This window comes from Homalodisca vitripennis, unplaced genomic scaffold (genome assembly GCF_021130785.1).
Source record: "Homalodisca vitripennis isolate AUS2020 unplaced genomic scaffold, UT_GWSS_2.1 ScUCBcl_3509;HRSCAF=9077, whole genome shotgun sequence".
NCBI lineage: Eukaryota > Metazoa > Arthropoda > Insecta > Hemiptera > Cicadellidae > Homalodisca > Homalodisca vitripennis.
Genome location: NW_025779625.1, coordinates 26,134 through 39,951, shown reverse-complemented (window position 1 = coordinate 39,951; position 13,818 = coordinate 26,134). Strand labels below are relative to the sequence as shown.

The following is a 13,818-nucleotide window of genomic DNA, read 5'->3' as shown; positions in this document are numbered from 1 at the left end:
CCGTTACCAGTAATTTACGCCTTATTCCAATGTTCTTCTGAATTTCAGGAAGACAAATAGATTGGGCATACATATTTTGGAACATTGTGTTATAATGATAACTTGATATTTATTAACGTAATGGTTGATGCTCAGAACTATGTGATTGAGGTTTTAATATTGCATCTTTTTTCAAAAACATCTCATAATGCCCTACAAATAAATTATATGTTATATAGTTAAAACTATTAAAGAAGTTGTATAGCAATTATAGGACACGGCTTGCTACTTCGCTGGCTAACAGCAAGCATACGCTGAGTTTCCCTCGACGTACTCGTGCAAATTTTGTTACCAGAACGGCAGAAGAAAATGTCCATTTATAGCATCAAAACGCCTGAAAAATCAGTTTAGGCTTGATGTATTAATATCACTTTGAAATAGGACAAAGGACATTAAATTAAAAAACTGTTTAAAGTTTAAAGAAATAACACTATTTTTAAACTTTTACCAAGCTGAATAATTTCAATGTTAATCACTTTAACACTTAAACAGTGAGCAATCAGTAATGTATCGCCACAGTTTTTAGAATACTAACACATTGGAACATAGTAACAACTATAACTATAATTATTAGAGGATACTCTTTGCCACTTTGCTGCCTTAATGCATCTCTATATTCCCTATTACCCATACCGCTTTTGTTCAAAATTCACGTCAGAATGGGAAACGGGGCTTAACCACTTTAGAGTCACTAAAATCATAAATATATGGAAGGCGTCTCTGCACATGACGGCAATGGGTTCCAACTGTTAGAATAGGTCATTTAAGCATTAAAGACAAGAATTGTCTATCTTCTGTCTTTTGTTCCTTAATGAGTAATGTTTAATTTATTTTGGTTCAATCTCTGTTGAAAAAACTGGTACATGGAGGGCTCATTTTGTCTTGTTATATTAATAAAACTTTTTCAAATATATTATATTTAATAATACATTTAGGTCTTAGTTACAAATTAAGTAATGAAATGAGTCCACATGAGTCTTCCAGTCTTTCCCCTTATTTCAATAATTTAACAGAAAAAATTAAAGAAGGATATTAACACTTGATATGAATATATATATATATATATATACATATATAGAAAAATGGCTCTTAAATTAAATAAATACAGCAAGGATATAATGCAAATAAATTACGATACCTGTTATCCTTTCAAATCTATATGAGAGTCTTTTCATAGTTATACACACAATTGTCAAATATTTCTTACTCGTTTACTTAGGATTATATATTAAAAAATTTGTGTTTCTCTCTCGAGCCTTTTTTATGTTCATGGAAAAAGATAATATGGCTAAAATGTGTCTCCCTATAATTTAAATTACAATTAATAATAACAGCGAACGTACGCGTAAAACAAGAATGCGTTTTTAATATCCTTATTAAATATGTTATAGTTTTTTGTATGAGATGGTAAAACATACATCAGCACATATTGTGATCTGATTGATTATGGAGTTGTGATGACTACGTGCGTGGTGTGTTAATGATTGTATTTCAATCTCAACAATACTGAGTAATAGAGGGTACACTAATGAGTCAAAAGATGGCTTAAGCACAAGATATATGGTGAACTCCATTGGATCGCTCTTACATAGTAGATTGTTTTTCTACTGGAGGAGTTCCTACGTAGAACAGTAACACTTCTGCAACGTCCTTCAGTGTTATATAATTATATGCTGTATGTTATATGTTTTTTTTGTAAATAATTATATACACAGTATATATATAATATATATATATTATATATATATATAATATATATATATATATATATATATATATATATATATATATATTCATATTTGGAAGTCATAAGTTCTTTTGTGTGTGTCGGAAAATATTTGCCATCGATAATTAACACAGAGTATAATGATTGAAAGTTAAAAGACTAAGCCATGGATTATTTAACACAACACGCATTAAAAAAAAACAACATCTGACCTATTCTACGATGGTAATATCACAAACCCTAATCGCATTGCAAATATGAGATTAAAAAACTATTGGAAGTTGACCATATGCATTATTAATTAAGACAATAACTGTTTAAATTATCTATGATTTAAAATAAATACCTAAAGGAAATTGTAACTTAAAAATTAATACATATACGAACAATCAATCAAAGTTAGTTTTACGAAGTGAACATGTTGGCGAGTATTTATGTCTTTAGATTGGAATTCTCATTAATTATAAAAGCACGCATTATTTTTTCCTTCCTAACCAGTTTGTTCTACTCGTCTTTTGCGAGTCCGTTTTTAACCAACTATTCAAACAAATCTGCTCGTGCCCTCCATAAAGAGAGGTCTGCATTATCCTTTACGATAAGGACAAAGAGTTGGGCCTTTCATTAAATGTAGAAGTTGTACGGTGCAGTTTTGTCATAGATACATATTTAACAGTAGCTCTGGCAAGGTGATGCATTAATAATTAATTGTAACTTACACAGACAGTCTGCCTGGTCCTTATGCTCTGCTGTACAACATTAGACCGCCATCTCTGCTTGTTGTGATAAGAAGAATATGCTTTGGGTCCAGTGAGATATAGTCACGCTCCCTAAATGATGAATCGTATCCGTCCTCTATGGTGTCCATAATGGGCCAGCCGTGTGGGCAAATCTCGCCAAAATACGCGATTACATTCAAATTTAAGGAGTTTAGATTAAACATGCCATGATGTACCCAGGCCCGCTTCCATCTCCATGTTTCTAACTTAATACTCTTACCTCTAACACCACACAGAAATTTAAGTCACATTTGGTCCTTGCTCAATTTAGCATTTTAGTTAATTAGCCAGTTTATAGAAAGTTGTTGAGAAAATCGAAGACAATAAATTTCCCAGAACTGACGTAAAAATTATAAATATGGGTTGGAAGGGCAAATAATATGTAAATAAGAAAGTAACTATCTTATATATATCTTATATGTATGTATATATCTTATATATGTATTTAATTATATATATATATATATATACAATTTAATTAATTAATAAAACTCTCGCCATAAATTGCAAGTGAGCTAGACATCCGTATCCTGTATTTACAGAGATTTATAGTTTGGAAATACTTGAAAAAACTAATTCTTTTAAAATATTACACAATAATGCTTAATCGAATAACAATGAAAATAACAAAATAAACACTTAAAACTTTGAACTCTCCTTATTGTTTTGAGTAAATTCAAAATTAGTTACTGGATTGGATACTGTATACAAAATATCTCTACTGAGTATTCTAGGTTCACATAGTTTATACGTACTAATTTTTTTTTTATTTCGAGTTAAATTTCAAATATCACGTTTTTATGCTATCTTCAAAAAGATGTGGGCTTTAAGAAAAAAAACTTTAGCAATTTCTTATCGTTACTGTTTCTCTGTATGACATTTTAAAGTTTAGAACTTAAACTTAAACAAATTTATGACCTAATGATTCATAATAATTAAAACTATAGTAATTAACAATAAAAATCATGTTAACGATAAGATCTGTTACACACTAAAGTTTTATTTCATTGGCACTACCAGATGATAACTTAATATAGTTGTGCAAATAATGACACTGTATTTTCTGAATAAAAAATTAGAAATTAATCTTATGTCAATTAAAAACTAAATCTCATATTCAACATTATATGTCATTGCCAGTTTGCTCAAAGAGCGTTTTTATTTATAATATGATAAATGTTTAAGCTCTACAGACTAAGCTTAAATAAACTTACTTTGAATTTCAATTCTAAGACCTTTTCTGTCTCATCGGTCGGGCAAATAATATACAAGAAACTTGTTAGTGAAGAAACCTCACTTGGGAATTCCCCCGCCAGTCATGAGAGAATGAGGTTTCTTCAGTCTTGTCTTAGATAAGGTTTTCAATTTGCAACGCAAGGTCAACCATATTGATTTACAGAAGATTGGAAAGACTTTGATTTTGAACAATTACGTAAAGATGAATTGATCGTTATAATTGGACAATTGACTATCGTATTTGAAAATATAATTAATTTTATTTTCTTAACCTTATTATAAGTTAACTGTTGAATAATTTTAATCTGCGTGATTACTTTTATTGGTTAGGCATTAGCAACGAGTTTTACTCGTGAAGCTAGAGAAATGTATTTCTATCTGACTTTTTGTTGCACTTGAAATTTTTTCATGTAGCTACATTTCTATATAAGTAAAATTAAGTTATATGTTGGTGCATGCCAATCTATGCCATTTTTTTCAACTAAGAGGGTATACAAAGCTAGATTCATTCAAAGAAATACTTGGTACGCGTAAGAAAGGGTCATAACACAATCAATATTATAAACGGCCATTGTAGTTATATATTAATGGCTTCATATGAGCCTGCAGTTGCAGTGTAAGTCATTGGATCTTACTAGTATTATATCACGCCATCATTAGTTAATTTGTGCAGTGTGACAGCAGTTCAATGGAATGAAATGCTATAAAAATTACCCTAAAGTTTTAATAACTTAATTAGATGAATCTTTTTCGATTAGTTGAAAACGCTGTTTTTATATCAATATTGGTTTCTATCTTTTTTTATTAATTGTGACATCATCCCTCTTTTCAGCAGGTAGTAGGTACAAAACTGTTGAGCTTAAAAACATTAAATTGTCTTTCCATAACTTCTATTCAATCCAAAATCAAATAGGATATAATCAAACGTTCGTTATAAACAGTGATATTTATATGAATTTATATAATTAATGTCATAACCTTATCCAAAATGTTTACCCAAAGTGCATCTCTTTCGTTTCGTCGCTATCGTCCATTTTTATGTTATTAATATTTAAAATTGTGTTATTTAATATGTGTAAGTTTATTCAAAGAAAGGCAGAATCAAGCTTATTTGCAGGTTTTGCGAATAATCGTTCAGAAAAAAATATTGTTCATCCTTACAAGCGTTGAGAAACGCCAGAATATCGGCATGGGATTAGTAATTGTAATATACCGACGTAAGTAATTAGCCAAAACCTATTTAGGTTGGATTTTCTATTAGTTGAAAGTTACCACCTTGTCGTTCATTGAAATACAACAATAGTATCTTACAGATTTTATCGTTAAATTTATTTGTGTTGTAAATTATGAATTACTAATTATTACCTCTTGTTTAGTTTCTACTTTGTAAAGAACAAACTAATGCTTCATTTTTAGCTGTTTCTAATTTTTAACTTATAGCGATGGCGAGTTGCCTAGATCCTATTATTCTTTGCAGTAATAATAGTTTAGCACTAATTTTATAATTGAAAGACTGTGTCAGATTTACAACATGAGAGTCTGTAAAATTGATTCCCAATACAGTTCTACAGGTCTTAAAATATTGCAGATAACAATAACACTATTATTCGGTGTGAAAACTCTTTCACTGAGCAGATTTTGGATAGAAACGAGGGAAAATGGTTGTCACATGGGTCTATGATTTCGTAATATTTCAGAATAATAGTTGACATTATTATATTAATTTAAATTTTAATATTTTAAATATTCTGTAAATGACCCTTTTGCGCATGTCATATAATTTATTATAATACAGTCCAGTTGTGTTTAAGAACTAATTTGTATTTTTATTTAATTATATACAGATACATGTCTGTAGAAATAGGTAACTGTGAAATATCACATTATCCAGGTTAAAAATTACTTTACAAAAAACATATAATTTAAATCCAACCCAGTTTTTTGAAACAATAATTTATGATTTTATTAGTCTGTGATAAAAAGTAAATAAATCTAACCTACTATACAATTTCTATAAAATTAACTCATCTAATATTAAAGACTTATACTATGTGGTCTCTTAACCTGTTTGGAATGGGAGGGGGAGTTATGAGTAGTGTGGATATATTTTTTAATAATTTTAATTGAAAGACACCTATTATTCCGTTTTCTTAATTCATGAAACTTAAGACGGATGGTAGTTGAAAAATATTTTAAATATACAATGTATACATGGAAGAATTCAGATTTAATTTAAATATTCTTATTTAATTATATAGATATTTACACGAATATTTATGGGTCAGAGTGGTATAACCATGATGTAGGAAATACATGTCTCATGTTGGTCTTAGTTGAAATCAACCAAGTTCCAGTTGAAATTTAACTAATCATATAGCTCACTGTAGGAAGTTGTAAGTACTAAGTTCTTCTTCATTAAAGTATGGTAAATTGTATCTCTATCGCTATATTGAATAAAATGTATATACATCTGGGATCGATATTCACACGTTGTCACAAGTAATTTCAAAACTTTAACACATCACTCTGATATTATATCCGTTATTTTATATATTTCACCATGGGGTCAAATCCTTTAAGCATCATATATTATATGAAATAATTTTTAAATTGCCTGCCGCTTCTCGTACTGGTTGTTAAAATAACAATATAATCCAAGAGCTGAGAACCAATTCCAATTCTGTAAACACACAAACAGGTTTTACTCTATATGTTTAGAGATATTTCCGCAAGGAAAGAAATTGACCGTCAGCCGTGCTACTTTTACTTTTGGTGGTGATCAAGAGGGAAGGGTATCAAAAGGATAAGAATATGAAATGATACATTTCCCAGATAATATTTTTCTAAGTTTGACACTCGTAATTAGTTTGAAGTTTGTTTCTGAAGATGGAAAAATTGTGAAAGAAACAGGATTTTGTCCGGACATTTGCCATCCTTTAGTGATACAAAAAGATGGAAGTCGTAGATGGTTGGTCGGTGAATACAGACCTATTGTCACAAACGCTCTGGTATGATTTATTTATTTTAACCTAGGTTACAATTACGTGTTAGGTTAGTTATTTACCCGAAGAATAGATCAGATTGCAGATCTCGAAACGTAGTGTTACTTATTTTTTGTATCACTGAACGATCAAAAATATCCGGAAACGTTCTGTTTCCATCACTCGTAATTAAATGTTAAATAATCACAACGAGCAACCCTAATACAAACTCTGATATGATATGATGAATTTCTTCTCTTTTTCATTAAATTAAATAGTAATCAACATTCCTGTAATAGTATAAGTACTACTTGAGCTGCAATAATGATCATATAGAGCAACATTAAACGTCCAGTTGCTTAAAACATTTCCACACAACCTCCATAAAATTTAAATGTGTAATTATTATATGACAACAGATATTATATTATATTAATACTCAAAAATCGTAATTAGTTTATGTAACAGCCTCCAGCAATTCAAATTTCATAGACAACTACATTAAGGAACTGCGAACCATTTCTTAAACTTATTAAACTACACATAACACATTCTGCTAAATATCTGATCACAAAATTAATTAATGACATTCTCTACTGTTTGTCCAAACAATGATGTTCGATAAAAGGATTCATGAGTTAATATATTACACTTTATATCATTTCTCTCTATCTTCATTAATATTCTGTATACAGTATTACTATGTCGGAAGCAACCCCATTTCCGTGTGTAATTTATGGTTGTGGTTTAAATCCTAACCGGAATTACATCTCACTCTATAACGTGTTGAACAATAGTGTTAACGCTCTGTACGTGTCATAATCCTAGATAGAATTTTAGTATGCATTATTCTTTAATAATATGTAAGCAGTGGCTTAGTTTAATCCACATGAAGCCTAATTTTTTTGAATATAAATTGCTCTAACACTTCAAAATCCGTCAACATTTCTGACACAACGATTAAACTATATTTTTTTATTTCACACTTAATATTTGATTTCAAACGATTCAAACGGTCATAATATAGATGTTATCTAGATTAATGTCACTTGATTTGACGTAAATTAAACTGTGATATTTATTATATTCAGTAAATTAAATAATTCTCCAAAATTTTTATGAAAGGTGTTTATTAATAATAAGTAATGTATCGTTCATCATCTTAGGTAAGACAATATTTTTTACTTTAGGGGGACTGACTTGCTTACTTGTTTTCGTCTTTTTTATATTTGTCAAAACATAAACTAATGAAACCAAAGTCTTTTCTGACACACCAAAATCAAAATTTCCAATTTACCAATGTTTATTATTTAAGTGGCGATGTACAGGTAGTACATGTAGAGTTTCATATTAAATTTTAATCCTCCGCGTCTAATCGTTCGAAGCTACCTGTGCGTACAACAGACATCAATCGGATTTCGTTCAACAGAAACTTGAGGGAGAGTCTTCGATAAACGCTTAAAAGATAAACAATAAAATAACTTATATGTCAGTAAAATATTTGTAAATCATGTTTAAGTATCCTAGACGCAAGCGTTACTGCATGGGAAGTAAAATAATAATCAACGAGAAAATATTTCTCACCACGGTTGCTGTGCTAACCGGTGATCTAAATTAATTTAGGAAGATAATATTAGCTGCAATAGTACATGAACTGTAAAACACTTATGTTAACAATTTCAATGTTAGCTTCTCTTAGCGTACCAGTAAAGTGACAATTATCTTCAATTTAATCTTAATAAATATGTAATCCTTAAATTTCACCAATGTTACAAGTCTAAATTTTGATATAAAATGCCTTCTTCAATTCATTTTCAAGTTTTATTTTATCTTTAAAAATGCATTTTTTCTACAGAATTTCACAATTTATTGAGCTCTTCAAATAATTTTGTGGAAACATTTGTAAATTATCATAATTATTGTTAACTACATTACATATAGTATTATACATTGTATTTATTACATTAGAACCTAGATATAATGCAAATCCATTAGGAATATGAGTCTGAATTTAAGAGGTTTTTGTTGATTTTACAAAAATAATTTTTATAAGTTTGAATTTTTTCTAAAACACAATCAAAATTGAAATAAAATACATAATAATTGAAAATCCTCTATTCTGTACATATTTAATGTGAATTTATTCTGAGTTTTAATCTTACTAGACACTATGGAGCTCAATAATTTAAGATTCATTGAAATGCGTTCAGCTTTTTGAATTTCCGTTAAACAAATTATAATAATCTATCTATTTAAAGTATTACTTAGTAGCTCCGCCGCTATTTCCGATACAACAAAAAAAGGGTTTACGATTCATAAAGCTTGGTATTATGGAACAAAAATTCAATTTAAATTCTTTCCGTTTCATATATTACTAGCTCATAGACGTTATGTGTAACTGTTTTTGTTTAGGCTACATATTTGATATGCTATCGTTTTAGTCTTTATATAAAAAATTTAAAAAATTTTACTTTTTTGGGAATGATTGAAAACAAGTGACATAAATAAAACAAATTAAAAATTTTAACTCATTACAATTTTAGTTTTGTGTCAAGACTATGCCTTGTTCTGAATTCCGGTTCCTTATATGTATGTTTCTAAGAGTTTTAAATTAATAATTGAGTAATCATACTTGAATTTAATAAGCTTAAGTATATGCTCTTAGCACATAAAAATTTGTATGCTAATGGTAAATTATGTAATAATAAGCTTTTTATACTACTATAACTACGATTTATGACAACACTTAAGTAAGCATAATTTATTTCACAATCGCATAATTTCTATATAGTGTATTTTCAAAATTATTTTCTCGAAAAGTGGTTTTTAAATAATTCAGTAAATTAGGTAAAATTTTGTTATCTTTATGAAATTAAAATCATTGATCTACAGTAATGATAATTAAATATTATCTTGGATGTATTCTCTCTTACACAAAACGGACGTTAATCATTAAGTAACGAATCTTCGAATAAGATTTGGAACAAAACGCACTTTTTGGAATGTACAATTGTGTCAACACTACCATAGCCTCAATCTAAAGACAAACTCCTCTAAATCTAACGTTTTGAATTTCACTTAGTAGACTTCGAGTATAGATCCAGCGTCATGTTAGCGGATACAATACTAGAAGAATTCTATTCCTCCAATTTCATAGGTAATTAACCTACATTAAAGTTTCACATGGAATGTTCAAATCTACGTTTGCTCAAAATTAGCCACAGGCATTTATGTTCTGAAGTCTCTAGTAAAATACTGCCCAAGTCAAGTTCTGATAACGGCGTATTATGGCTTGATTTATTCACACTTCACATACGGATTGTTATATGTTATAATGTTAAATCATATGTTGAACAAACCGAGATTATAGATCGAACAAAGCTTAGGCATTTTTTGTTTTCCTTGCTGTAAAAGCACTTCAGTCAGAACTTTCGAGTGATCTACCCAGAAACACACGCATGCTAATCCTATTTGAAATGTATTCAAATAAAGAGAACGCTCTTCCACTGCAAGTACCATGGTTCCTTTGTCGTATATCTGGCAGGAAGCATCAATGAGACCTAAATAAGACAACCGGACCCCACGGGTGATTGTTCAGGTTGTCTTATTGGTTGTTCCATACGCGCGGCGCGGCGTATGGAACACTATCAAGATAAAAATGTAAATAAAAGTATTTTTGCTCATTGGTTTTTAAACTTATGTATTACAGGCTGGGTATTATATTTGTACTAAGAAAGTGTAGTTAGTATAACCTCAGATCTTAGTTTTTCCCCAAAAAACTTATTGTATTGATAGAATATGATAAATAAATATTAATCATAACAGTAATAAATTAAATTTTATTTTAATATGTACATGTCGTTCTTTAAAATACATTAACAAAACATCTATTTTTATTAAGGAAATAATACTAAAAAATTAAACCTATTTACGAATATGATAGATATGAAAGTTCAGAAGAGTGGGTGAACTTTTAATGAAAAATGCAACGTAATGATTTTATAATAATGTAAAAGGGTGTGGGATGATGTTACTCAAACTTTCTACAGCGATTTCCTTATGTGAGGTTTATAACAGTTTTAAAGTACTAATATAAAATACGTTGTATATTGTAGAATACCTGCAGTATACGTCCTGTTACAAGGCGATCAGCAAGGACTGGGACAACTGTGCTAACCGGTTTGTTAGTCTGGTCAGAGAGGAGGTCAGCCGCAAAAACTACACTATGGAGTCCAGATTACTTGAACTGTGCTGGTAAGTCTTAATAACATCTCTATCGTGCGCGGTATATGTTTCAGTTATATTTTATGATACCAAAATACTAGAAAAACTGCTATAAGTTTAAACTGTTTGTTATTTTGTTCATAAAAAATACTGTCTCTTTCTTCAGCTGTGACTAAAGGCCCACTACAAAGTAAAAACATTTACCAATCAGCTTTATGAGACTAATGATTGTAACTTTTCACAGTGCCAGACACGGTTTCCTCAAGTGCGTGTACGTCACCAGCAGGCTTAAATGCAAGAAAGAGGAGGCTGTTTTCATCAAGAAGATCGCCGACACCCTGTCTAACATGAGGGTATACTTAAAGCACTGCAGGAACGTGGATGTGGCGTTCTGTACTGGAGGGCGTACTATCCAATGATGTATTTTAAAATGGTAATCGATATTTAAATTCAAGAAACTTAGTTGTAAGTAAATTTAAAAATATGAGGTTCACATTATACGTTCTATATTCTACGTAAAAGAACAACCTTATCTGTAAAATAATGTTCACTAATGTTTGACGTTTTTTAGGTAGGGTTTTTAAGGGAGAAAGACGTGATTGGCCCAGCTTTCTTAATCAAAACAATTGCATGTCGTTGACTTCTTGATACAAAAATATATCTAATATTTGAAATAAATTCTATTCATAATCCTCCAAATTAACTTATTTATACAGAAATCTAAAACGTGCAGTGAACTCGAGATCAAATCAAGCCTAAGTGAATTTGGTTATGGACAGATAACGACAAATAAAATTATACTTGTTTAGTATCTCACTGGCCACTTGTTATAAATACAATAGCTAATTTTGATGCATTACTATATACTGTATGAAAAGGAACGTTTTGCTATAGTTAATTTTTATGTACTAGCATATGCTCTATAAAATAATAAATTTATTGAATATAACTGACTGAGTATTATTAGTTCACTATTTATCAATATTTTGCCTATAATTATAATTATTTATTATTGGAAATTTGCGCTGCATTTATGTTACGAACATAATGCAACCCAAAAAAAAATCACAGTAAAGCTGCTGGTATAATGTTTAACTAGTCTTATGAACGTGGTGCAAGAAAGTGGAACATATACTGTGACAATACTTTAATTTTAATTTTTCTTTCTAACTGAACGTAAGTTATACAAACTAATCAACTGAGTACGATTTGTTTGTAAAAATAACTCACAGTTTATATAATTTTAAATAGTAATATTATTTTATCAAACAGACTGTTATTATTATTTTTATTTGTATTCTTAATATTTAATTTTATCATGTTTCATTTTATCAAATAACAACAAAATTTCTTTCGATATACATATTGTTAAGCTCTGCTAAATTTAATATTATTAGGAGAATTATGTATGTAAACGGGTACGTGCAGAGCATAACATGCATTAGATTCTAACACATTAATAGAATTAAACTCAATTATAGATAACAGTAATTACCTGTATCACTGGCCAATAAATTCCGGTCACGTCGAATACGAACCTTCCCGTTTCCCGTTTAATTTAAAGAGACTAAAATCAATAACGAATTCTGTTAGCGATCAGAATTAATATTTTAATATAAAACTGTTGATATCATAAGTGCATCATAATTATCATTTCAAAATAAGTACAAATTTAATTTATTAATATAATTACTATACTATAATTATTTGTTAGATAAAATAATTATTATTTACCAGACCTATTCAAAAAAACTTGTATATTGCAATTGAAATATCGATTACATGTTTTGAGGTCAAGACTCTGTTTTAATCTACCATGAAGAGAGACCAAACCAAAGAATGGAAGTAGTGAATCAAGCGACAGGCCAGGGTTTCTATAATTAGATGGATTGGATCAATGCTTTCAGGTGGCTATTTCATACTAGGCTTAATAATAAACAAAGTTGGAGCCAAGGGTATATAGCTCCAAGGTGAAAACAATGATCAAGAATAATATTTTGGGAACTTTATTTTGCTTAAAATATTTAAAATTGTGGTATAGTTTGAGAAAAATTTTTGGTTTAATCTATGAAATAAGTCATAAATTGTACATATAGCTCCATAAAAAAGATCTGTAATTTCCATGTCGAACAACACATGTTGAACTGATTAGCCATGTCCTGTTATGTTAATGCTTTAAAACATACGGTTTCACAAGTGAAGTTATAGCAATCTACTATTAATCCTGATATATATAGTGGATACTAGTGGATAATTTGATTTTAAAAGTGTAAGGAGTTATAAATAAAGGAAAGGAGGCCAATTTACACTGAGAATAGAGGAATGTGGCCCTAACCCACACTCCTCTCACACCATCATTTGTCAAATATCCCACTCTGAGCATACTTGACCTTTCTCTAACTGAGGCAGATCATCCATTGCTGTCTATCGTAACATTGATCAGTACCGTGGTGTACTTCTTAGGACATTTATCTTTATAAGTATCCGAGTGACCGGATATTTTATTAAAACTACAAAACACTTCAAGTAATTTTGATATTCTTTCTCTCTCCAGACTCAAATTTTAATTTTGGTACATCTAACCAAAAGAACTCTTAGTCAGTTCATGTTAAAATTTGCTCCATGCTGATATTAGGGACGTTACTAAAATGTAATTATGATTTAACATTCATTTGTAGTAAATTTTCCGACAAGGTATAAACGATTAACATTATCAAAGAAAATTATGTGACAGGAAGAGTTGCAAGTTTTAAATGATTAAGTGCATCTCTTTTTCACTCATAAAACATATTGTAATGATTCATTAAACCAAATATGTAGACAGCTCATTACCTCA

The 13,818-nt window shown here is 29.5% G+C and overlaps 1 protein-coding gene across 1 annotated transcript; it reads left to right on the top strand.

Moving 5' to 3' along the window:
* Positions 1–10,873: 10,873 nt before the first annotated feature.
* LOC124372568 lies at positions 10,874–11,401 on the top strand (the record flags this gene model as incomplete). Its single annotated transcript, XM_046830971.1, has 2 exons — positions 10,874–11,012; positions 11,227–11,401. Coding segments are annotated over 2 exons (314 nt in total), but the record flags the coding sequence as incomplete, so codon positions are not given.
* Positions 11,402–13,818: the final 2,417 nt, after the last annotated feature.